We start from the raw sequence: 25262 nt of genomic DNA, 5'->3' as shown, positions 1-25262 counted from the left end.
AACCCACCTTCCTGTTCTTGTTAATGACAGCAGGGCTGCTTTTCCCAGTTCAGAAATTAACCTCAGATTCTAGAGACTCAGTTTCCTATTAATGTGGGTTTCAGATACCATATCTGAAATCCCATCAGTGAATGGAACCCGATGAGCCAACCACCAGAACGCAGGAGACCAACTGACTAGATTTCCCATCTGTGCTGGGAGCCAAGGTCCTTGACCTGCACAGAGAACATGGGCCCTGATCAGCCCGTGTTGGACTTCTATCACTGACCACTCGACTGTGTGACTCTGTCCATATCAATAAATACAGATCCACACTAGCCGTGGAACAACGGCTGCATAGTAATTCCACCGCACAGAAAACTCAAGCATCCCAGACCTCGGGGTGTCTGGCTGGCTTAGTGGAGCACGCCACACTTAATCTCAGGGTGGTCGGTTCAAGCCCCACACTGGGTGTGGATCCTACTTTAAAAAAAAAAAAAAATCACAACATTTAACGCTTTGGTATCGACAGCTCTGAAACCCTGCCTACTCATTCAGGCATCTGATGCATTTTTTGTTGTCTTTCCCACTGATTTCTTTTTAAGATTATTTATTTATTTGAGGGAAGAGAGAGAGAGAGAGAGAAAGCAAAGGAACAGGAGCAGAGGGGCAGAGGGAGCAGCAGACTCCTCACCAAGCGAGGAGCCCAATCTGAGCCTCCATCCCAGGACCCTGTGATCACGATCTGAGCCGAAGGCAGATGCTTAGCCGCCTGAGCTACCCAGACGCCCTGTCTTTCCCATGGATTTCTGGCCTGCCCAGGCAGTGTGCCCAACAGGTGTGCAGGCCCAAGCCTTCTCACTGCATTTTGCTCTGGCCTCTTGGCCGCTGCCCAAATCACAGGACAGGTGCCCATCATTCCGGCTAGTAATTTCACCCCTGATCACCCCTGCAAACGCACAAAACCCCTCATTGCTCCTCTCCCCCACAACCAGAAGCCCTGTAATAAGGGTGTAGACACATACACGGTGCAGTCCAACTTAGTGGTGAAAGCTTGGACTTTACAGGCTGGGCTCAAACCCCGACTCCAGCAATGGCCGGTTGTGTGTGAATTTGGGAAAGTTACCTCATCACTCTACGCTTGCATTCCCTCCTCTCTGGGGTGGGGGTAGTGGTGGTGCCCTTCACAGGGCAGTGGTGCACATTAAACAAATCAGTGCAGGTCCGGCGCTCCAGGAGTGAATGGCACATACACATAGTAAGCGCTAAGAGGTATCCATTCTCGCTGTTTTCTCCTACAGCAGGCCGCTGGCCTGCATACCAGCCAGTTTGGGAACTTCCACCCTTAAAACTCCCTCTTCAGGGGTGCCCGGTCAGGTCATGATCCCGGGGTCATGGGATCGAGTCCCCCATCGGGCTCCCTGCTCAGTGGGGAGTCTGCTTCTTTCTCTCCGTCTCCCTGTGTGCTTGTGCTCTCGCTCCCTCTCTCAAATGAATAAAGTCTTAAAAACAAACAGAAAAACCCCCTCTCCAGGGGTGCCTGGGTGGCTCAGTCGGCTAAGCATCTGCATTTGGCTCAGGTCATGATCCCAGGGTCCCGGGATCAGGCTCCCCGTTCAGTGGGGACCCTGCTTCTCCCTCTTCCTTGGTGCTCTCCCTCTCTCAAATAAATAAATAAAATCTTAAAAAAACAAAAACCTCCCTCTCCAAGTCTGAAATGAAAGGAACTTAAGTGTACATGGAAAGAACCCATTCCCCTTTTGGTATTATACAAAACAGTGTCTTCAAGGGTAAGCTAGAGAAGCTTCAGGGTCAATTTTACAAGCTAGAAGTTACTGAGAGGTGAGCCCACGCGTGTCTGTTGGGAGTGTCGTGAGCAGAGGCACCCGAATACCAACCACGTGAGGTGACGACATTAGTGAGGAAACTAAAATAATTAAAGGACATATTTCCTGGGGCCCCTGGGTGGCTCAGGTGGTAAAGTGAGGGCCTCTTGGTTTCCTCTGGGGTCATGATCTCAGGGCAGTGGGATGGAGCCCTGGGGCAGGCTCTGCTATGTAGTCTGCTTGAGATTCCCTCCTCCTGCTTTGCGTGCTCTCTCTCAAATCAATCAATCAACCAATCCATCCATCCATCCATCTTTTTTTTTTTTTTTTAAGATTTTATTTATTTGACAGAGATCACAAGTAGGCAGAGAGGCAGGCAGAGAGGCAGGCAGAGAGGCAGGCAGAGAGAGGGGGGGAAGCAGGCTCCCCGCCAAGCAGAGCCCGATGTGGGGCTCGATCCCAGGATCCTGAGATCATGACCTGAGCCGAAGTCAGAGGCTTTAACCCACTGAGCCACCCAGGTGCCCCTCCACCAATCCATCCTTAAAAAGAGACACAGAGGGCGCCTGGGTGGCTCAGTGGGTTAAGCCGCTGCCTTCGGCTCAGGTCATGATCTCAGGGTTCTGGGATCGAGTCCCTCATCGGGCTCTCTGCTCAGCAGGGAGCCTGCTTCCTCCTCTCTCTCTGCCTGCCTCTCTGCCTACTTGTGATCTCTCTCTGTCAAATAAATAAATAAAAATCTTAAAAAAAAAAAAAAAAAAGAGACACAGACGTCTCCTGTCTCCCACCTTGAAGAACTTACAAATTAAGGTAGGCAGACATAAGCAAATGTGGCAACCTCCCCACTCGAGGTCCCCTTGAACTTCCTGCGCCACCCCAGTCTGGGCCAGGGACAATCTGTGGACCCAGCAGATAAATGACGGTAGCTGAAGCCACCGCCTTGTCTTCCTTTTCTTCCGAGATCAGGGCTCCCACCCCGCGCTCTCTACTGTCCCTGGTGGCGGAAACCGTCTTACCCCCAGCCCCACAGTGGCGCAGAGGATGCGACCGCCTCCCAGCGGCTGTTGCTTGGACTACACTTCCCATGAACGGTTTCTCAACATCGCGAGAGCCCTCGCGAGATGTCTGAAAAGACCTTTACGCAGGCGCGGCTCCGCCTTCTTCTCTGAGGCAGGCCGCGTGGCCGGGAGACATGGCGGCTTCTCTCTGGAAAGAACGGGACGAGCAGTCTCGGGCCTTTGGCTGGGGTAAGTCGGTGGACGTAGGAAGACGAGGTCTTCGTTGAGCCGGCGCTAGTTCGTTCGACTACCCGTCCTCAGAGGCGGGATGGGGACGGTAGCCGGTCTCCTTCCTAAGACGGCTGGGAGGCTTGGGTCGAGTCCTGGGTCGGAAGACGCTTCCCGAGCCGCGCGTGTAGACGGGAGAGCGCTGAGGCCCTCCTCTGGGGCCAGAGGGTCCCTCCTGGTTCGGGGAGAGCTGCTTCCGGCCTGTGCAGCTCCGGGCGTCGCACAGCCACCACCGTGTGCCCCGCGGGTCTCCGAGGCCGGCCCTTAATTCACGTCCAGGGTTAGCGGCCAAGTCAGGCCCCTGGTGGAGCGCCCGGAGGACGCCCTGAGCCGTGGTTCTGCTTAACCCTGCAGACAGCCGTGGGTGGGACTGTCGGGTTTGGAAAGCCACGACTCTGCAGCCCCCCCACCCCCCCGTTCCAAGTTCATTTTTTTTTTTTTTCTTTCCCCCACAGGCTTTTCTTGGGCGTCTGCGGAGACCGTGAGCGCCAGACCTGCAGGCTGAAGCTTAAAAGTACCAGATGGATCCCTGACGTGGGTAAGGACGGGGCCCGGCAGGACCTGCGCGGTCACCGCAGCGAGCACGTCCCGGCGGGGGGGAGGGCTGCCTCGCCCTTTCTTCTGCTGTTCGGTTGGGTTTGGGGAGCACGTGGGCGCAGGAGGCTCGTTCGGGTGACGAGCGGGGTCTGGGCCGGGGGGATTGGCGGCCACTAGGTGTCGCTGTGTGGAATCGGGAGGGTCCCTGCCCCCGGGGGTGGAGGAGGGGAGACCGAGTCAGGGCGAGGCTTCTGGCAGGCCGGGGCTCAGAGTATTTGTGGGTGATTTCAAGTTCCCCTTGTCTGAAAGGACGTCTTTTGTGAGGAGTTTTGACGCCTCGAGGCTCAGCTTTTTGTTTTTGTTTTAACAAGTTTGGGTACTTCAATTTCTTTCTTTTTCTTTCTTTTTTTTTTGAAATTTTATTTATTTGGCAGAGACGCAGGGAGAGAGGGAACACAGGCAGGGGGAGTGGAAGAGGGAGAAGCAGGCTTCCCATGGAGCAGGGAGCCCCATGCCGGGCTCCATCCCAAGTCCCTGGGATCCTGACCTAAGCCCAGGGTAGGCACTTAACGACTGAGCCACCCAGGTGTCCCCAGAGCTCAGCTTTTTAAAATACCGACCTTGAGAATAACACCTGGACGTCATTTCTGTTAGAGTGAAGTATGTTACCCACATTTCTCTTAGAGATTAAAATGTTGACTGTGAACTTTGAGAAAAGTCACGTGAAAACCATCTTAAGTTGTTGAGTGTAAGGATTTTTTTCATGAAAATTCTATAAATGGGGAGGTTTTCTTTTTTTCTTTTCTTTTCTTTCTTTCTGTTTTTAAAAAATAAGCTCTTTGGCGGAATTGCAGAGATTAGGGCGCCTTTAGTGTCTGTTAGATTTCGAGGATGTGAGCCTCCCAGAATTGTTCCTACCCAGATAAGGGAAGGAGTGTGGAACTCTGCTAGCATCCTGCCAAGCAGTCTCCCAGACAATATTTGATACAACAATCTTTTTTTGTTGTTTTAAGATTTTATTTATTTATTTGATAGAGATCACAAGTAGGCAGAGAGGCAGACGGAGAGAGAAGGGGGGAAACAGGCTCCATGCTGAGCAGGGAGCCCAATGAGGGCCAGGACCTCAGGATCATGACCTGAGCGGAAGGCAGGGGCCCAACCCACTGAGCCACCCACGTGCCCCTGTTACAACAATTTTTTTTTTTTTAAAGATTTTATTTATTTATTTGACAGAGATCACAGTAGGCAGAGAGAGAGGAAGGGAAGCAGGCCCCCTGCTGAGCAGAGAGCCCGATGCGGGACTTGATCCCAGGACCCTGAGATCATGACCTGAGCGAAGGCAGCAGCTTAACCCACTGAGCCACCCAGGTGCCCCTGTTACAACAATCTTAAGTGGACTGGATACTTTCTCCTTTGCTAGTGAGTGAACAAACAGGCTTAGAGTTCTACAGCTGTTTCTTGTTTTTTAAAGAACCATAAACATTTTGTGGGAGTGCTGTTGGATATTTCAGTTTGATTGAGAAATAATTGAGTTACGAGTAGCCCAGGCGTTCTCCACGAGGGTGGAGTGCACTGATGGGTGCTGCTGAGTATCCTGCAATGCATGACAGCCCCCACCACAGAGAACTAGCCACCCAGAATGTCAGAGCTGAGGCCGAAGCTTTGTATTAGATGGACTTGAGAGCTCTGGGCTCCAGTCCCAGCCTGTTACCAAATAACCCCACCGGAGCCTTATTTCTTTGTAAAATAGGGTTATTGTTTTCCAGATCTGGCTATACATCTAAGGCTGGAGAAGTACATCTCCAGCCATGGTTGAGAATGACCCTGGAGTGAGGCCCAAGTATTGTGTGGCTGCCCCAAGAGCAGTCCTACAGGAACAATTAGATGATCTGATCCACTTTTAGCTCGGGGAATTTTTATTACAGCAAGATTACAGCACTGGCTATTTATAAGTAGCTCTGGGGCAGATCTATAATCCTCTACTTAAAAAAAAACTGATCTAGCTCTGTGGATCATGTTTACGCAGAGGAGAATGAAGGAGAAAATGACCTGTTTACCTCCTGGCAGCAGGTTCCTTTGTACAGCTGGCCTTCAAAGGGATGTCCCAAAGAAGTAACTGCACTTTTTAAAAAAGATTTTTACTTATTTGACAGAGATCACAAGTAGGCAGAGAGAGGGGGGGAAAGCAGGCCCCCCGCTGAGCAGAGCCGGATGTGGGGCTCCATCCCAGGACGCTGAGACCATGACCTGAGCTGAAGGCTTAACCCAGTGAGCCACCCAGGCGCCCCAGTAACCGCACATTTTATTGACACTGGAATATATACTCCATACATACTCTGCCATCAGGCACTTCGTGTGGGGGACTTTGTCTTTAAAAGGGCAGGAAGTGTCAGTCAGGTCCGAGATGCTGGGTACATCTAGGCACTGGGTATCAGCAGTTTTTACCTTGGAAGGAAAGTTCTTTTAATAAAGTAGACAAGATTGAGAATTCTTATGAGGGAAGTAAAGCAGAATTTTGTAAGGACAAAGTGGCCTGCGTGTGCTAGAAGTGTCAGCCCTGGGGGCTGGTGGATTGGCGGGAGCTGAGTCCATGATGATCTGAAGTTATCCCTGTCTGAAGGCAAAGAAAGGCCTTTCTGTGGAATATGGACGTCTGAAACTCAGTTCCCAAGTTCACTTTAAGGGAAATTTAGGCCAGATTTGAAAGTGAGCGGCTTGAGAATTAACCTGTGTATATCTTGATTTTTCTTTTGCAATTTCTCCTTGCCAGGTACAGTCCCAGCCTTGGTTTCCAAGGCTGGAAAGGATCCTGCGGAGGCAGATGGTGGCCGAGTCCACTTCCCTGGGCCCAAAGCGGAGACTTGTATGTAAGTAGACCCCTTTCAAATAGACTTGGGTGGGAGGTTTGTTTGCCGCTCCTGCCCCGGGTTTAGGATTGTGTTGGGGGCAGGGAGATTTTAACATGGGTTACTTTCTTTGGCTGGATGTCTGCAGTGTGTGAAACAGAACGGAGCTTCTCTGCCTGAAGTAAGTTAGAGGACCCCTCCCTAGTTGCTTGTCGTCTCTGTTTCCATCTTCCGCGTCCCTAGGAAGCCCCACGAGCCTGTGATGGTTAGTTATCCCTGTCCGAACATCTCGGCTGAGGGGAAACGTCTACTCTGAGGCATCGGGGTTTGGCTCTTTGCTCTTAAAGGTTCAGGCTTCATCGGGAATCAGCCTGAATGGACTCCAGAGGGAATTGTTAACCTCACCGAGACCCCGGTGGCATGCGTCATCGCTCTGCAACTTGAAAACCAGTAGTGTGGCTGCCCTGTCACACTCTGGGCCCTTGATCAGTGGTCGTCCTCAGGGCACAGGCTCTGAGAGGGGGCAGACACGGGCAAGTAGCCCAGTTTCGGGTCATGTTCCTACTGTGGAATCAAAGAGTGCTTGTCCCATATTTGAAGGAAATGAATGCACTCTTTGAAACTGACGGGAATGTCGGATGTCTGCCAGCTGTGGCAGGACTGGGACCTCCCTCGGCACCACATTGTGACATTCGGGAAAGAAGGGCTGCCGTGGCGCCAGCAGAGCTATTTGATTTCCAGGTGCTTCGTTCACACTACCAGGGAGCTCTCCTAGGGGTATCTCGGATCCTTTCTGGACAGTGTAATGGGCATGGCGCTGCTCCTGGCATGGCCCAGGGCTGAGTGGGCTGGCGTGTGACCAAAAAGTACTGGGCAGGGTGGTTGTCTGGCTTTGTTCGCATTTAAATGCCAGGCTTGGAGTGGGCAGATGGCCTTTGTTGTTGAAATTGGGAGGTATGTATGGGCTTTTTGTATTTAAGGTCACATAATTGTTCAGTCACCAAGGAAGCTAGATTTGGGGTGAGATTTAATAAGCCTGAAGACTGGCCCCAGCAGTTTACAGCCTGTAAGTAAAACAGTAAAAGGACGTGGTAGGGAGTCTGGAAGTCAGCTGCTTGCATTATCGTTGATCCAGAGATTTGACTGCTCTGTGGGACTCCTGTAGACCTTCAGGTTTGACTTGAAAAGTTTTACCTCCCGAAAAGGGTTGAATGAGACGGTCTCCAGTGCTTCTTGGTGTTTCTCCCCTCCCCGGGCCCTGCTCCCTTCGCGCCTCAGCTGGGGAGGGCAGCCTGCTCGGAAGCGGTCTGTGCCCGACGTTCGGTTAGAACGAGTGCTGCGACGATTGCCTTTCCTTCTCTAGATCTGGCTTTCAGTTTTGAGGCCCGCACTTGACTGGCCCGTCATGCGACTCTCCTTTGGTCTTGCAGGTTCTCTCTTCCGAGACGCCAGATGGAGCCGCGCTGCGTCTGTGCGAACTGTTCATGCCCATAAACCGAGGCCCCAGAGGGAGAACAGTTGGAAGGAGTCTTTGGATTTTCTCTTCAAAAAGGAACCAAATAATTTGACAGTTTACCCCGAAAAATACCTGGCGGTTAGTCAAATCAGGGCATAACTAGGAACATGGAGCCGATCTGGGTGTGAGCGGCGCACTGGCAGGAAGGCGGTGATTGTGAACAGAGAATGACGTGTATGTGCTGTGTTTTGGGGAGTCTGAGGGGAAGCAGGTGTTTGGCCTAGAAAGAGGTTTCTCAGAGCAGATTTCTTGTGAAGTTAACGTATCTTGGGCTTAAGATTTGAAGTATAAATAAAAGTTTTTTAAAAATGTGATTCATGTTGAGAACCTCATAAAGGGATTTTATTCTGTGACTCAGCAAACGCATTCTTAAATGAAGGTTTCACCGAGTACTGTTTTTTTTAAGAGGGGCAGAGGGAGGGAAAGTCACAAGCGGACTCCACGCTCATTGGGGGGCTCTAGGTTCAGCGGGAGTCTAGTTTCTCTCCCTAAGAGTGGGACACTTAACCGACTGAGCCACCAGGGTCCCCCAACTTCCACAGGATGCAATCAGATGTTTTACAGGTTTCCCACTAAATTGATTTTCTGCTTCTCTTAATGGGTTACCACCCACAAGTGTAACTTTAGCATTTCTCAAATCTAATGGATTGACGAAGATTCTGATCGCTACAGATGTGAGCGGAACAGGGACAAGTGAAATGTCCTGGATACAAGGAGTTCAGTCCTCACTTGGGCTACGCTGGCTATCCTGACTTAGGGCAACTGGATTTCTTCACTAGCAACTGATAGTAACGGTCACTGTCAGATGGCGGAACGGACTGACCATACCGTGTTTCCCACATTTGACATTTTCTTCTAGACCAGTGATTCTATCCAGAGAAACATACTTAGGACACTGCTGTCCTTGAGACTAAGGGACATTTCCATGTTGCCAAGCTTAAGAGAGGCCGTGGCCTCCCACTTGCTATTCCCCTCTCGTCTAAGCTGCTTCAAGTAGGAAGCAGTTTCAAGTAGCTGCCTCGGTCGTGAAAGTCCAGACCTTGGATCACATACTTGAATTTCTAATGTAGAATTTTGATTTTGGTGACAGTTACCCTCTTGGTAAGACGCTGATAGGATCTGCCTTCCAAAACCACAGAGCCAGAGGACTGGTCCCAGGCCTTGGTGAATTAGCCAGTGGTGATCAGTGCCACCTTGGGAAGGTTCTTGATGTAGCCAGTGTAGCGGGTCAGATTGGAGCTACTAGTCACAGGGCCAGTAAATCCCAGGGCTTAAGGGCTATGTGCAGGTAACTTGGTTAGTTGAGACTTAACCCTTCCAAATGAAGCCCCTGTGCTCTAAAACTGCCTGGATTTACTGAAGCCGCGATGTGAGGTGGGGAGTTCTTCACCTGATCTTGCACTTCAGTGGCCAGTGGTAATGGATACAGTGGGACTTCCACAGGTGGGCAGCCCTCTTGTGCACTCGACCCCTGTCAAATTACCAGGACTGGCCCATGGTTCTTGAATTTTCTGAGTGATCTGCCTGCTAAACACTCTGGTGTGCCACCCTGTCCCTGTCCCCAACACACAGAAAAGACGCAAGGGTCATCCTGTCATTTATGCAAGTACCTAGTTCAAGTTACATTCTGCCTTTTGCGCTCCCACTTCATCATGGGGCAGAAGGAAAGTGGTCATGTCCTCGGGTGGTGTAGGCATGTCTTAGAGTCTGATGTCGTGGAGTTGCTGGGAGGCTGGACATGGTCGTGGGAGGGTCTGGCTGGTGAGTGTGCGAGCTTGCACTGCTGCTTGACCCTGGTCAGTGGAGATGTTGAAGTCACCGCACCCACATTGTCAAGTTCTCTACCAACAGCTGGCTTTGAGAGCCTCTGCTCTGAAGTGTGTTTGCCCTTCGCTGGTGAGGGTCACAGTCTCATATTACATTTCCTTCAGTTTTCAAACACCCAGCAGAGCGGTCGTCTCCCTTTGCCCAAGGTCAGGATATCTGTCTCCAACCTCGAGCGGAGTCTTCTTGGAGAAACCAAGAACAAGATGGGGTGTCCCGCAATGAACAGGCTTTGGAAACAGTCACAAGTCCAGCTCTCGTGCTCCCTAGAGAAGAAGGGGTTGGTGGAGGGGAGCTGGAGCCCTTCTCAGAGGCTGAAAAGACTGGGGGCCACCTAGGCCACGTGAGGGGCCAGGGAGGGTGCCCACGGGTCCACAGCTCTGCAAGAACAAAGGGCTTGGGTACTTCAGGGTCAGCGCTGGTACAGTCGAAGGATGCCGGCCTTGTGCAGTTTCTTCCACAGGGTGGCTTCCAGGGACAGGTCGTGGTTCACGTAGAAGATGAGTGGCTTCTTAATTCGCTCGAAATAGTGGTCTGAAAATTTCCAGTAATTGCTTGTGATGAATCCATAGGCACTAACCTGGACAAGGACAGTCACTGAATTAGCATTTACTGAGCTCTGTGCAGATAGATTTGTGAAGTGACATGAATTGGGAAAGGCACCCCCCCTTCCTTAATGCTGTGTGGAAAGCACAGGCGAACAGTAGTCGGAGCTCACGCTAGAGGCAGGAGCTCACGCTAGAGGCAGGCCGTGCGATCTTGTACCTGTTCTCTCGGCCTCGGGAGAACCTCAGGGGTTCTCCCCATCTCACAAATGGGGCAGCGCTCGGGGGTAACCAGCCACGTCCTCAGTCACGAGCTAGTGAGTGGCCAGGCTGGGCTTCAAAGTCAGGTCTGTGATTCATGATCAAAGCCATGCTCTCTCCATTGTTAAGTGTGAGGTGGAGTAGTTGTTGTAAGGGGAGCGCAGGCGGGGGACTGCTGCTTTAAAAAAAAAAAAAAAAAAAAAAAAAAAAAACTGGGAAAAGGAAGGGGACAGTGTCGTGGGGTGGCCCTTGGCCTCTGGCTCTTGTGCTGGCCTTAGTGGGGGTCACTGCCCTTTGAAAACTGCTCCTCCACCTCTGCTGGGTTCTTGGGGGCGACCCTGGGAACGTCTCAGGCAGTGATTTCAAAAGCTCTGTGTGGAAGGCTAAACCTGCTGCCCAGCTCAGTTCTAGAATGTTCTCCCAAAAGGATGTCCTTATCCACTCCTGTTGCAATTTTGCTTTCATAAGAACAGTTTGATAACATGCTCCTTAAATACCACAGGGGTGAAGGACCGAGGTCCCCGGGCAGGCGGCTGCTGGAGGAAGGTAAGGCCCAGCACCTGTCCTGGGAAGGTCCCTGCCAAGCCCGCGCGGAGGTAGCTGGGGAGTGGCACTCCCTCCTGCCCCTTCCAGACACCCGCTTTTGCTCCTGTGGCTGGAGAATCCCTTCCCCGTAGGGGCAAATTCCCTCCCCAAGGGGACAGGGGCAGGGCCAGTCCCAGGCCCCCTGGGGGTGACAGGCCTCCTGTAGGGCTTATCAGGTCACACCTGCCCCCTGCTGCTGTGGGCTCCTCAAAGAGAAGGCCTCTTACCTGGTCACAGGTGTGCAAAGCCGTCAGCAGCATGAGGGCCCCAGTACTAGGCATATATAGGTCTCCAAAATTTGTGTTAATCAACTTTGATTTCAAAAACCTGGAGAGGACAAGCGACATCAAAACTCAAGAAAGAGGTGTAGGTCTCAGTGGATGGTTGTGCCCCTACGCTTTCCAGCGACCCATTCCGACTGGCTGGAGAACCGTTCAGAACTTCCCGGCTCTTCCCCATTTAGGAAAAAACCCAAACAAAGCAAACGCAATCGTCTGGGTAACAGAATCAGGTGAGAAGAGGCGCAGGCCTGGGCAGAACCGCAGGTACAACCCTTCCCTCGGCCCGCTCTAGAAGTGGGCACCCAGCCTGACTGCCCTTCTCCGATACACCTTGCCTTTGCCCCTGGGCTAAGTAACCACAGTGGCTAGGGGACGGGCGGCCTCTTGATCTAGCCTGGAACCTGTGTTTCTTTCCCCAGATTTCAGCCCAGGAGGAGTCCTTAAGAGGCACATGAGCAGAGCACCCAGGGCCTGGGCCCGGAGTCACTGGTGAGAGAACTGTGCACACATTCTCAGAATCTGAGTGAGGCCACACCATGGTGGCCACCCCGGATTCACATCTACGCTTTGCCAGAAAAACCACCTGGCCTCCTGGAGAGTCTGTTTCTTCCTCTGTGGATGGCGCCCAGCCGGCTCCAGTCGGGCCACCCAGAGCCACACCCGCCACCCTCCACCTGCTCTGGAGGGGGCCAGCAGGGGGCGACAGCAGGGCTTCTCGGCCATGGCGCTATGGACGTCCAAGTAATTCTTGGTTGGTTGCAGGGGCCTTCTGTGTACGGTATCCCTGTCTCTGCTCGCCAGTGGCGCTTACCTAGTGACAACCAGAACGGCTCCAGAGAGGGCCATGTGACACCGCCCCCCACCATTGGAACCGCTGGTAGGAGAGAGGGACTGAGGGCGGGAAGGAGGGGTGAGAGCAGGCTGTTATTCCCGGGTTCCTCCCTGTGGTCGCCTTGGAATGCCCGCGTTTGGGCCCAGAACAGGTTGGCCGTCCCTGTGGGTTCCTGTCTGGGGCGTACAGCCTGCAGTGACGGGTTGGTGTGCAGGGGGATGGGAGGGGGAGCTGTTCTCTGCGTACACCCCCCCCCCCCAACACCTACCTCTCTCTCAGGTAGCTGATGAAGTCTGGATGTAGTAGCTTGAATTTCCTGGCAGAGGCTTCCGGTCCGAAGTAGGTCTGAGGCCTAGGACCCACGAAAGAAGTGGGTCCGAAGTAGGTCTGAGGCCTAGGACCCACGAAAGAAGTGGACAGAGCGGCCCGGGCCGTCGTAGGGCAGGCTGGGGAGCGGGGCGAGGGGAAAGGCGCTGGGCCTGCGGCGGTGCGTGCGGTATGGGCGGGGCTGGGCGTAGTAGCGGGAGAAGGGCGTGTAGAAGGTGGCCGGCAGCACCGTGGGCACCACGTGCGGCTTCCCGCTCACCAGAACCTCGGTGGGCGGCGTGTAGGTGAGCGAGGAGGGCGGCGTGAACAGGGACGGAGGGGTCGGGAAGGAGCAGTTGACCCGGGGGTGGTGGGGAGGCGGCGGGAGCAGGGGGAAGTAGAGAGAGTCCGGCAGAGGAGGGGGCTCCCGGGCCGGGCAGGGGAAGGAGCAGGGGAAGCACTGGTTCTGGGGCAGGGGTGCGGTGGGGGGCTGGAAGAAGGGGGGTTCCTTCAGGAAGCGGGGGACGTAGGGGGCGATGTAGGAGGGGACGCCCCGAATGGGCCCGATGTAGGAGGCTGAGGTGGCGGGGCTGCGGGAAGGGGACCGCGGGATGGGCACGGGAGGAGTCTGCGAAGAGTTTCGGGAGAGGGATTTCAAGCCAGACTGGGAAGGAGATTTGGAGGTGGGGGGCGTGGGGTTTTGGGAAGACCCTCGGGGCACATGTTGGATATGAGGGCTGGGGGTTAGGGACGAAGCCCGGGAGGAGGGCTGTGAGGCAGTGGGGGTGACAGGGTGAGAGGGGGGCCGGGAGGAAGAGCCCCGGGTGGGGGACGGGGAGGGGGCTGCGGCAGCAGAGCTGGAGTTGGCCTGCTGGTTGGACGGGACCACGTGGTTGGACCGGGACTGGGAGGGGGACTGGGTAGGGGACGGATTGGGGGTATGGGAGGGGGAGCTCATTGGTGTTGGGGAGGCTTACGACCACCCGATCGATGTCTCTGAGCCAGCCCCCCCAAGGGCCCAGTCCCCCCCGTGTCACAAAGCCCACCCTCATGACCAGAGGCCGCGTCAGGAGTGATTGTTGGCTCGTCATGGGGCGGAGGGTTGCAGGTGGGCCAGAGTAAGCGGGCCTGGCCTTTGAGGGCTTAATCCCTAAGGACCTCAGAATCTGCTCTTTCGGGGGTGGGTGGCCTGGTCCCGGAGCACTGGCAGAGGAAGGCTGGTCTTTGTGGCCGCAGAGGTGGCAGGGGTACCTAAGGACTTGACTCTGGGACGAGAAAGTGTCTCAGCGCCACGGGGGGAAGGTCCGGCTGAGGCCAGGACAGGGTTCAAAGGAGCTGGACACCGGCCTGCTGCCCAGGAAGGTGCGGGAGAAAAGTCAGAGTGCCCTTTGTTCTCCTCGCGGTCTCTGGGCCCTTGTCATCTGCTCTCCACTTCCTGGGCACAGTCCTGGGAGGATGCCCACCGGGACGAGTGGCGTGGATGCCAGCCCCCCCAGTCCCACTTCGCTTCCAGACACTGTGCTCAGCTGGCCAGCAGTCAGGAGCGGATAGGCACGGCCCGTGCTGCCGGCTGCGGGGGGCTGTGTGTGTTAGGGGACAGCAACCCTTCGGGGCTACAGCCTACCGCCTCAGGTGGGCTCCTGGGGACTGGGAGGGCTACCTGGGCTCCTCTGGGGGAGGGAAAAGAGCACAATTCCCCAGGTGTCTGTTGAATTCTTGGGGATTTTCTTGTTGTCCTCACCCACCTTCCCACCCTGACAGTGGGTCCAGCAGTGCCACATCCCACACCAGCTTGGCCACTCACCTGTCCCCTTTATCAGGGCCCTCGGGGACATCCACACCCAGAATGGCCGATCTCAGCATCACATAGTCCCGGATGTCAGAGGGGATGAAGATGTAGTGCAGGTCCTGTCGGGGCGACAGAGACACTGACCCAGTCCCTGCAGCCCCCCGAACAGGACCGTGTCCTGCTCAGCCTGCCACCGGGTTCTGCCGCCCGTCCTGATGGGAGAACTTCTGCTCTCTGCCTGGAACCCCCCCTCACTGGTCTCCCTCTCCTGGTTTCAGTACGTGCTCGCAAATCTTCGGGCATGCTGCAAGAGGCGCGGCTTCCTTGCCATCCCCTTGAGTGACTAATGGATAGAACAAAGCCGAAGGGCTGGTGTGTGACCTTGGGGACGAGGCTGTAAAAGGCACTGCAGCTTCCTTGAAGCGAACTGCCACGATCTTGAGGACACTTTAGTGGCCTCGAGAGGTGCCACCTTGACTGTGGCCTCCGTCAAGCCTTCAAGTGCCCGTAGCCCCTGCGGATCCTGGCAAACACCCAGATCCTGAGCTAAGACCACCCTGCTGAGCTGTTCCCAAATTCCCGATCCCCTGAAACTGTGAGATAATAAATGTATGTTGTTTAAAGCTACACTAAGTCTGGGGTGATGTTAACACCGTGGTAACTCAGGCAGGTAGTGTGGCCAGAAATGTGCTCTTTCTTGTTTTGTCAAGAGCTAGGAGAGTTCCTGCTGTGGCTAGGACACTCCTGAACTTCCTGCTTAGAGGAGGAAGCTTCTAGAAACTCAGCCCAGTCCTATCTAGCACCACAAGGCCCTGGGATCTCCCCCCTTTATGTGACACCCAGATGGCTCCTGAAAGCAAGAGCGGTGTTCCCGCAGCTGGGAACAGTATCAAGAAGCTGGAGGCGGTAGGCGGCCTCGGGTTCCGGCTCCCCTGCTCCCTGGCTGGGCACGCAGCCCCGGGCCTTTGAACCTCAGCCTCCCTCACAGGCTGCTGTGGGGTCAGGAAGGCCACTCAGGGAAATGGGAGACAAGCCCTAGTGCTCATGAGTTCAGGGGGGCCTGGAGGCAGCTGACTATTTCAGCGGCCCCATTGCAGGCACCCAGCATCCCGGCACAAGCTCTCTGCCTACTGGACTGGGGCCACTTGGTTCGCCACACAGAGGGCGCTCTGGGAACTCTGGCACTGACCGTCCCTGACAGTGGCAGGCCCATCGGAAGCCTCACCTGGCCTTGTGGCACAGAGGTGAAGCCGAAATGCCGGTAGGAGATGAGGGAGTTCTTCATTGTGTTCACGGTGAAACCGTAGAAGGAGGTCTTGGTGCCCACATCCTTCTCGAAGCCTTTGATCACAGCACCATTGAGTCTGGTCCAGACAGAGGCCCATCAGCCTCCCGATGGTCACACCATGCTGTGCTGTACTTCCGCACCCGTCCCCAGGCCTCTGGGCAGACCATGTCCCTTGCCCAGGGAGGCACCAGCGCTGGTGGCCCGTCCCATCCAGCCCATCCCCATTCCTCCAGACCTCAAGGAAATGGGCACATCTGGCCCTGGCGGCTCCCCCCCAACCTGCTCGAGGCACCCACACTCCACCTTCAGGGTCTGTCTCTCTGTATGCCTTTGTCCGGGCCCGCCTGCCCATTCCAGGGCTGCCCCTGCCCGTTGCCCTCCCAGAGGATGCTCCCCCAGGGGCCGGTGGGGACTAGCTCCGTTTCCCGCTCCTCCCCACCTCCTGTACCCTATACCTGAACACGTAGTCATGGGCATCGATGTTCAGCCCCTGGCGGGAGCCATTCAGAATGCCTCCGTTCCCCACCACCGCACAGCGAATGCACTTGGAGGGCGGCTTCCCGGAGGCGGCGTATAGCCTGGAGCTCTCGGAGCCATTCAGGAGGCTCAGGGTGGAGTTGATGGCTGTGGGTGCCAGACAGGGCAGGGCGCCATGGTGGGTGGGTGGGTGGGTGTGTGTGTGTGTGTGTGTGTGTGTGCGCGCGCGCGCTGTCCCATGGGTCGGGGCTGTCCCGAGAGACTGTTTCTGGCACGCCACCTGCCAGAGGCCTGACAGCCCTAACCAAGGCAGGAGGGTGGTGGGGGAGGGGCGCGTTGAGCGCAGTGTCAGGCTGAAGGGGGGGGTTCGGCTGTACCCTCAGTCACCTCAAGAACTTGAATCACTAGTCCTCTCAAGACTGAATGTTCCACAGTAAAATAATCTGAGGCTCGCGGGGGTTGGGGGACAGAGTGAGCGTGGGGGCGGGGTCTCTGGGCGGTTTCCCACTGCGGGAACCACGGTTGGGCTGTTCTTGACCACCTTTGGACACTGGTCCCAGGAGTTGCACATCAAACCCTCCCTGACCCCTGGTGCTGGCGAGTATAGCAGGTGTCACACAGCAGGGGGGGAGGGTCCGAGCCCGGAGACCTCTTTGGGAGCAAAGGGGCGGGGCGGGGTGGGGTGGGGGTCCCCATAAGGTGCTGTGAAGGCAGGGTCGGCACGTGGGCCCAAAGCAGGAGGAAGGGATTCTCTGGGGTCAGAGGGCTGGGCAAGAAGCAGCCGCTTCCGGTTACCTTGGCGGGAGAGCCCCTGCCAGCCATAGGGGGCTTTATGCTGGCTCAGCCTGTCCCAGAGCTCCTGAGTGAAGAGGGCCCCCGAGAGCAGCACTGGAATGGAGAGATCGAACAGGGTGCGGAAGCGGGGGTGCTTCTGGATGGCCTGATAAAGTGGGTGTTGGCAGTGCGCGCTCTGTGGGGCAGGAGGCAAGAGGGCCAAGCTCCATTAGTTGGGGGCTGTGGCCGGTGGGAACCTTCCTATGGGAGCTGCAGACCCCTGCAGGATGGTTGGGGGGGAAGATCTGCTCTTCCCCTCCGGACTTGGTCCACCAAACCTGCCTGCTGAGCTGGCTTGCGGCATAGCAGCGTGGTGGGGGTCAGCTTTCTGGATTTACCCAAGCCCAGCCCTCTCTCTGTCTCTCCTGGATGCCACACTATCCAGGGCCTGATGGCTCTGGCCTCCTGCTCCTTCAGTTCACACCTAGGGAAACTGTGGGGCACCTTTCCACCAAATGTGTAAGACCTTTGAGGGAGGAATTCCAGCCTGGGCTTTGGAATCCGTCAGTCTGGACCCAAGTCCTAGCTCTTGCCATCCTCACCTGCCTGTAGCCCCTAATGTCTGAATCCCTCACTGCCTCGGCCTGGCTGGGGCTCCCCTTCCCACTGAAGGGGGCTCTTTGCTAGGCCGGTGGTTTGACCAGGGCAGGAAAGAGCTGTACGGTAAGTTCTGCTAACAAAGCTGGAGGCCCAGGCTCACTCACCCCGTGGTTAAGATCTGCCACGCTCTACTAAACACGTGGCCCTTGGCCTTGGAGGAGACTTGACGTTTGCTTGTGCGAGTGGACGTCAGAAAGATGGGAGTCGGGAGTCACTGGGGAGCAGTGGGAAGAGGGTTAGAACCCTGAAGTGCTTATCTGACGGGCACATGTGTGCGCACCTTGCATGTTCCTCGTGGCTCCCTCGGGTTGGGCGTGGGTCTCTGCATTTACTCTTTGCGTTTGCAATGGCAGTCACCCAGAGGCAAACACAAAGTTTGTGTTATGCTCAAATTGTTTCCTATGATACCAGTCTTGCTGGAACAAATTCACATTTTCAAAGCAGACATTCTAACAGAACTGACTACTAATTTCACTACCGTTCAGTTCATCTCTGGGGTGTTTTCCAGGGCCTTCTTTAAGAGAGGCCAGGAGAAAACTCCTCAGTCTTTGTATTGGGAAAGGCTGTGCTTCAACTGGGCAGCTGGCTTGCTATTAGCTCATGGACACAATGGCAAATTTCCTCTTCCCTGTGGCCACCAGGAAGCTCAGGGCCAGATCTATGGCCTATCCCTTACACCTTGTGGCCCATTTTCCATGCAGTTATCTACATGACATTGTTTGATTCTCCTACCTTTATACTGCCATTTTTTCATTTTATTCTATGTTTTTGCCTTGTTATGTGTATCCAAAAGCCACCCGGAATCCTTTTTTTTTTTAAACCTGGTTCAGATATGTTCGCATCAAGCAGCTCAAGGTGCACAGGGCTTTAGGAAACTTAAAGCTCCCATAAGATGCTTGAGGCTTCTCTTTGGCCTTGCGCGCCAAGGGTCCACCCTGCCTCTGTTCTCAAGATGGGGACCCCCCTCACCTGCCCAGGGCTACTTGCTCCGTCTCTGTACAGCTCAGCTGTCGCTATGTTCCACGCACAGTGAAACCTATTCTCCCCTAAGGCCACCCTAACAAGTCCCAGGTTGGTGTCTTGGGCACAACTCTTAAACCTGAATGAGCCAGGACCTGACCTCTCTGCCTCACTGTGTCCATCTATAAAAGCTACGTGAGAGGGGTGCCGTGGGGCTTTTGCACGAGGCAACACGATTCATGATAGAGCAGGGCCCAGAAGGTTCTCAACCCCGTGGGCAAGGATGGAGCATCTTTCCAAAGTTTGCTCGTCTACTCCATGGAGAGCCGTTTAAAAATTGTGTGAACTCCATAGCAAGAAGGTATTTTATAGTAAGAAGGTGCCTGGCTGGCTCAGTCTGTAGAACACGTGACTCTTGATCCCAGGGTCCTGAGTTCAAGCCCCGCGTTGAGTGCAAAGAGTACTTAAAAATAAAATCTCAAAAAAAGGGCATTTTGAGTAGAATATCAAATTCACAGGTCTTTTAAAGATAAATTACAAGGCTTCCCAAGAGCTCTTCTCCTGGCTACGCCCCTTCTCTGCTCCTGGGGTACAGGGAACCCTGGCGGCCAGGTCTGGCTGGCCACTCAGCTCGAAGCTTCCTGTTTATGGGGCCCGGAGAGCTCCCCCCAGCAGTCTCACCAGAACGTTCTCACTTGCTCTCTTTGTCCCCACCACCCCGCTAACTGGAAGATGCTCGAAACTGCCAGGACAGTCGGCCATTGTACCTTTCTCGGTCCAGCGTTTGATGCCTTGTGTCCAAAGAATGCTCGAGATGATGTGGCATTCCTGGGGGAGAAGCAGAAGTAAAGCAGGGCTCAGACCTGTCCCTCGGAACCTTCTGTCTGATTCTTAGCTCCGGGGGCTGGTAAAGCCTGTCAGAGTCAAAGATGGCATGCCTTTGATCTTGCCGTGCTCTGATTTGGGCCTATGTCTCCCACTTTAGGAACAAAAATATTGTCACATTAGGGGCTCCTGGGTGGCTCCTTGGTTAAGCATCTGCCTTCGGCTCAGGTCATGGTCCCAGGGTCCTGGGATCGAGCCCCACATCGGGGTCTGTCTCCTTCTCCCTCTGCCTGCTGCTCCCCCTACTTGGTCTCTCTCTCTCTGTCAAATAAATACAATCTTTTAAAAAATATATATTGTCACATTAGTATATTTTGCTTAGCTCTCTAAACCCAGAAATCCAAGAAATCCCATGGCAAGTGGCAAAAATGTAGAGTTTACAGAATTGTGAGATCTGGTTCAAGGATGAAATACACTAGGCGAGCTTGCCAGACCCCTTCCGCCATCTGAGGAAGCTCCCTGCCAAGTCCCCAGAGACAGACGGTCGGTCTCAGATGACATGGTCCCCCTTCCCCTTGGGGTCGGTCATCCTGGCTCCTGCCCTCCCTGTGGCTCCCCACAGAAGACACATGTCTGAAGGCTCACTCCCTAGGTTTATACCCCACGGTCTAGGGAAGTTACTTCTAGAAGCCTTGGTGTCTATATCTGGGCAGCAGATATAATCAAGTAATTCATTATCATTATTAATTGTATCACATCTCCAGGGTGCCTGGGTGGCTCAATCGTTAGGTGTCTGCCTTTGGCTCGGGTCATGATCCTGGGGTCCTGAGATCAAGCCCCACATTGGGCTCCCTGCTCGGCGGAAAGCCTGCTTCTCTCTCTCCCACCCCCACTTGTGTTCCCTCTCTCTTTCTGTGTCTCTCTCGGTCAAATAAATAAATAAAATTTAAAAAAATATATCACATTTCCAGTTGTTGGAAGGGTTCACACAGAGACACGATATTATCTCACACGACAAGTGTCCTCTAAATGGTAGCTATTGTTACCTCAAGGAGGAAGGGGAAGTACCTTGTTAGGACAACCTCTACGACTGTGTCCCACAGTCCCTTCCGGAGGGAGGGAAGGGGCCCGTGTTACTGCTCCGCCCCTACTCCCACCTCCCAGACGACCCCTGCATTGGGGGAGACGGCAAAGAGCGTGGAAGGAATAGGGGCCTTTGTCTACTCAAACGGGTGTCGGGCTTCTCCTGGACTCCTCTCTGCCCCGGCCCCCACAGCCACAGGGAAGCAGGTGGGGAGGGCTTTGGATCACCAGGCTGTTTGCAAGGAAACAGAGGCCTCTTGTTCCTTGCTTCTGACCTGCTGAGCCAGCTGGGCCACAAGGGAGCCCGTGACCTGCCTCACTTCAGGTGAGCCCCACGGGGCAGAGGGGGAGGGGCGGGGATGCTCCCTTGCCCCATCTCTCCCTTTCCCCCTCAGATGGCCACCTGCCCCCCCACCCTGTGGCTCCTCTCCTCAGTACAACAGAACAGCCTCTCAAGAGGAACCCGGACCCCAGGACACAGCCTCAGGGGAGGTTCCCCGGGAGCATCTGAAAGACACCTGCGCCCGGGGCCTCACCCCTGCAGTTCTGATCTGACTGGTCTAGGCCTCCTCGCCAGGTGATTCTCATGGGAGCTGGGCTTGAGAACCAGAGGAGGGAGCTGCTGGCCAGGGCAGCTTGGAGACCAGAGGGATAGAGTTGTGGGTGAGGGGCTGGGGAGCCCCCCTCCTAGTTCTGTTTTGCTGCCCTGAACACCCCAGTCGCGGGGAGGCCTGCTTATCTCCAGAACCCCCCTCGGTGCTCAGTGACTTCTCCCAGCCCACCTTCTTAGGAATTCAAGGGCTTCTAGACACACCTTCTAGATGAGCCCAGAAGAAGTGGAGAAGGGAGCCAGCTCCCCTATGGTCCTCCCGCAGGTTTCACTGGCCTGAGGAGAAATAAGGACCTTGTACAGTAGTCCTCCCCTACCCTGGGGGTAAGCTCCAAGACCCCCAGTGGAGGCTGGACCGTGGACAGTACGGAACTCTGCGCTCGCTCTGTTTTTTCCTCTACATGCAAAGGAACGCTAAAGTTAACTTTATAAATGAGGCACAGTAAGAGAAAAACAACAATTGATAAAATAGGACGATCATAACAATAGAACGTGAATGTGGTCTCTGTCAATATCTGACTCTGTGAATATCACCCTTCTTGCCCCTGTGGGAGATGACAAAATCGGAGGGGGGGGGAGTGATGGCCGCACTGTGACTTACCGTTAGTTCAGGCTCCTACTGACCTGCCTGTGGGGGCGGGGGTGGGGGTGGGGGAGGCTGATCTGCTTCCAGACCTGATTGGGGGTGAGTGACTGACACAGAGGAAAAGCCAAACTGCATATAAGGAGGTAGCCCTGCGGTGCATTTCCCATAAAACAAAGTCTACTCAATTTGGATCTACTCTTAGGAATTCTAGGCCCCTGGATGTCCTTTCTTTTACAAAATAAAGGACAACAGACACTGTCAGATAACCGCGGGCGGGACCTATATCTATCCTTACCACCACCACCCCACCCTTAAAAAGGATTTTCTTAAAAATTACTTTTTTCCCTCTTATTTATTTATTTATTTATTTGACACACACACACACACACACACAGAGATCACAAACAGGCAGAGCGGCAGGCAGAGAGAGGGGGGAGGGAAGCAAGCTCCCCGCTGAGCAGAGAGCCCGATGCGGGGCTCAATCCCAGGATCCTGAGATCATGACCTGAGCTGAAGGTAGAGGCTTAACCAGGCTAAGCCACCCAGGTGTCCCCAAAATTGCTATTATGTTTTAAATATTTTATTTATTGGGGTGCCTGGGTGGCTCTGTTGGTTGGGTGTCTGCCTTCGGCTTGGGTTGTGATCTCAGGGTCCTGGGATCGAGCCCCAGGTCGGGCTCTCTGCTCCGCGGGGAGTCCTCTTCTCTCTCTCCCTCTGCGCCTCCCACTGCTTATACTTTCTCTCTCTCTGTGTCAAATAAATAAATAAAATATTTAAGGAGAAAAAAAAAGAGTTTACCTATTTATTTGACAGAGAAAGACACAGCGAGAGAGGGAACACAAGCCAAGGGGAATGGGAGAAGCAGGCTTCCAGTGAAGCAGGGAGCCTGATACAGGGCTCCATCCCAAGACCTTGGGATCATGACCTGATCCAAAGGCAGAAGCTTAACAACTGAGCCACCCGGGCACCCCTCTTTTTTTTTTTTTTTTTAAGACAAGTCTAGATATCCTAATGCCTGGAAACTCCTGACCCAGATTCTTCTGCCACAGGTGAATTCCCGGGCTGGCTTCCCCTGTCCAGCCTGCAATGACAGGCCCGCAAGTGCGGAAAGACCAGGCCCCAAGGCACCCCAGTCCCTTCCCAAGCTCTCCAGGTGGCCAGGCCATCTGCTTTCCCACCCCAGGGCCCCAGCGGGTGGGACACCCAGCCTGCCCCCCACCCACGCACCCCCTACAGCGGGGCCTTCCTGGCCAGCCCGTGGGGCTCAGCCAAATCGCAAACCTTAGGGGAACAGCAAGAAAACGGACACATTCTTGGCTGGTATGAGCTTTTTAAAAGATGAAAGACCTTTCAAAACTTCCGTGGAGGCACAGTGGATGTCCCACACCCTCATATTTGAAGTTTATTAGATATTTTCAAAGGATGTTGAAATGTGTTTTAAAACTTCACGTAAAATTCACAAAGGATTCTTTCTTAAACCACACCTTCCACCTTCCAGGCCCTCGCCTGCTGCAACTCCTGATTACGCTCAGGTGTAGTGGCTCCAGGTCCCCGCGGCCAGAACCGCTCTGTTGTAGAGCCACTGGGTTCCTAAGGACTTGCAGGTGTTCTCGTGCTGTTTTGCAACTTTAGATGCCTCTGGACCGCGTTTCCTGAGAACTAACAACTAACTTGCCTTTCATCCCGTCGGTTTGGTGAGGAGCGCGCAGGTTGGGAGGCGCTCGGAAGGCAGAGCCCGGCCTCGCGGGTGGGCGAGCCTGTGGGGGGCCCTGGCGGTCCCCCAAATCCAGACTCCTGCTCAGCTCGATTCACCTCCCGGACGGAAAACCAAATTCTTCCGGGGCTTCCTCAGTACCTGGCACCATCACCTACCGACGCAGGCTCGGAGCTTCGTCCTCGCTCGGCACACATGCAAGGCAGGTGTGCGCTGGGCGAGCAGGAGGGAGGGGAGCCGGGAGGCGGGTGTTGGGGGGCTTGGACGGAGCCCGGGATCGGCCGCGGTCCCGGGGGGAGGCCGCCGCTTCGCCGGAGCGCGCGCAGACGGCGCTTTATCAAAATAAACGGAGCGAACGGCGCGCGGGCCAGAGCGGCGACCCGGCGCGGGGAGGGCGCGGACGGAACTGGGAGTCTTGGGTCCCTCCCCCAAAAGTAGAGTCAGAGAAATGTGACATTAGCGAGGGACGGTTCTTGACAAAAACGAGGCTGTTTTGTCCGACCCCGACGACCCTGCCAGATCTGGACAAAGTGTTTGGAATCACGGCCGGAGGGGGATTCCCACCCTCGAGGCTCCGCGGAGCGAGTAGCCAGTGCGCAAAGGGGCGAGATTCCCCTCGGGCCCCGGCAGAGGCTGTGGGGCCCGGGTGGAGGCTTTGGGGACAAAGGGCCGCGGCCCGAGTCCCCGCCGCTAGCCACCCCAGGGAGGCCGACGCGGCGGGCGGACTGAGGGGCCCGGGCTGGGCGCCCCGTGCGTCCCCCGCGCCACCCCCCACACCCCCCTGGTCGGACGGCGCCGCAGCCCCTACCTGGCTCCGGACCGGGGCCCCGGGTACGGCCCCACTGCCGAGGAGTACAGAGTGAAGAGGATCCCCGAGCAGGCAGCCGCGAGCAGGAGCAGCAGCCAGAGGAGCTGGCTGCGCGGGAGCCCCATGCAGCCCCGGCCTGCGGGCGCCCCGGCCTGCGGGCGCCCCGTCCGCCGCCGTCCCGGGCCGAAGGGAGAGGCCCGGGCGGGCCGGGCCGGCCTCCCGGAGGCGGCCGCCCAGCCCCACCGGCCCTGCCCTCCTCCAGCCCCCGCGGCGCCTCCCCGCCCAGCAGCTCTCCTCCTGCCCGGGCTCGCCGCACCCTCGGGGGGGTGCGTTGGCGGGTCCCGGGGGCGGGCGTGTCGCCCCCTCCCCCACCCGCTCGCGGAGCCGCTCGCGCCCCTCCGGCGCTGTTCTCGTTCCCCGGCACTTGGGCTGCGGGCACCTGCGCGAGCCGGGGTTTGGCCTGGGCGTTGTCCCGCCGCGGTCAAGGGCAGGCGCGCGCGGGCCGGGGGCGGGGGGGGGCTGGCGAGCGGGGCGGGGCGCGGGGAGACGCCGCCACCTGCCGGGTGGGCCGCGCACTGCTGGCTCCCGGCCTGCGCCCGCGGCTTCCGGACGCCTGACGCGGGGCAAGCCGCGGCGGGGGCGCTCCCCCTCGGAGGGACCGTCGGGACCTGTCGGTCCGGCCCTGGCACCTGGGCATGGTCCAGAAGTGCGGGAGAAAGGACGGGCCGGGGAGGATGGAGGAGCCGACCCTGGGTCGGCGGTGGAAGGGACAGGGGAGGCAGGGCTCGCACAGGCGTAGGACGGGTGGCCGTCCCGGGCCGCCGGGACCCTCAGTCACGTTGCATTCCGTTTCCAAACCCGGGCCAGCCTGGAGCTCTCGGCAGCAGAGAGACGGCCTGAAAGGTCCCGCAGGGCCTCTGGTGTCACCAGATGGGGCGTCACCTGGAAGGGCAGGGCAGCTCTGCACCCGCACCCCCCCCCCCCCCCGCCCCAGCCCGCGCTCACGAAGAGCCCTCCACGGGCGCGAGCGGCAGGTGGGACCGTATATTCGCGGACAGACAGTA

General features: G+C 55.9%; 2 protein-coding genes, 1 long non-coding RNA gene and 1 other non-coding gene across 7 annotated transcripts; 2 read left to right on the top strand and 2 right to left on the bottom strand.

Annotated features, from left to right (window-relative positions):
• The first annotated feature begins 6210 nt into the window (after positions 1 to 6210).
• On the top strand, positions 6211 to 6292 carry LOC131817215 (small nucleolar RNA R38). The gene has a single exon (XR_009348399.1). It is a non-coding gene; the product is annotated as a small nucleolar RNA R38 (small nucleolar RNA).
• A 3282-nt stretch (positions 6293 to 9574) lies between these two features.
• On the bottom strand, positions 9575 to 24659 carry ST6GALNAC2 (ST6 N-acetylgalactosaminide alpha-2,6-sialyltransferase 2). Of its 4 annotated transcripts, none has more exons than XM_059150318.1 (10): positions 24199 to 24654; positions 19340 to 19400; positions 16974 to 17148; positions 16157 to 16325; positions 15639 to 15777; positions 14429 to 14532; positions 12587 to 12712; positions 11433 to 11532; positions 10220 to 10394; positions 9575 to 10080 (listed from the first exon to the last, which is right to left on the bottom strand). In XM_059150318.1, exons 1-9 carry the CDS (start codon positions 24321 to 24323, stop codon positions 10227 to 10229), a joined length of 1167 nt encoding a protein of 388 aa, XP_059006301.1. In that variant the 5' UTR covers positions 24324 to 24654; the 3' UTR covers positions 9575 to 10080; positions 10220 to 10226. The 4 variants fall into 4 exon arrangements, with proteins under 4 accessions (XP_059006301.1, XP_059006303.1, XP_059006302.1 ...); XM_059150320.1 differs by having other exon boundaries at positions 12587 to 12670; positions 24199 to 24651; XM_059150319.1 differs by having other exon boundaries at positions 9575 to 10394; positions 24199 to 24655.
• Positions 12260 to 15040, top strand: LOC131817018 (uncharacterized). Its single transcript, XR_009348278.1, has 2 exons — positions 12260 to 12363; positions 14692 to 15040. It is a non-coding gene; the product is annotated as an uncharacterized LOC131817018 (long non-coding RNA).
• On the bottom strand, positions 12713 to 14245 carry LOC131816998 (uncharacterized). The gene has a single exon (XM_059150334.1). The coding sequence runs from the start codon at positions 13580 to 13582 to the stop codon at positions 12713 to 12715; it is 870 nt and encodes a 289-aa protein (XP_059006317.1). The 5' UTR covers positions 13583 to 14245.
• Positions 24660 to 25262: the final 603 nt, after the last annotated feature.

Source organism: Mustela lutreola, chromosome 15 (assembly GCF_030435805.1).
Source record: "Mustela lutreola isolate mMusLut2 chromosome 15, mMusLut2.pri, whole genome shotgun sequence".
Classification (NCBI taxonomy): domain Eukaryota; kingdom Metazoa; phylum Chordata; class Mammalia; order Carnivora; family Mustelidae; genus Mustela; species Mustela lutreola.
The sequence above is the reverse complement of the archived record's forward strand: the minus strand, read 5'-3'. Positions and strand labels throughout refer to the sequence as shown.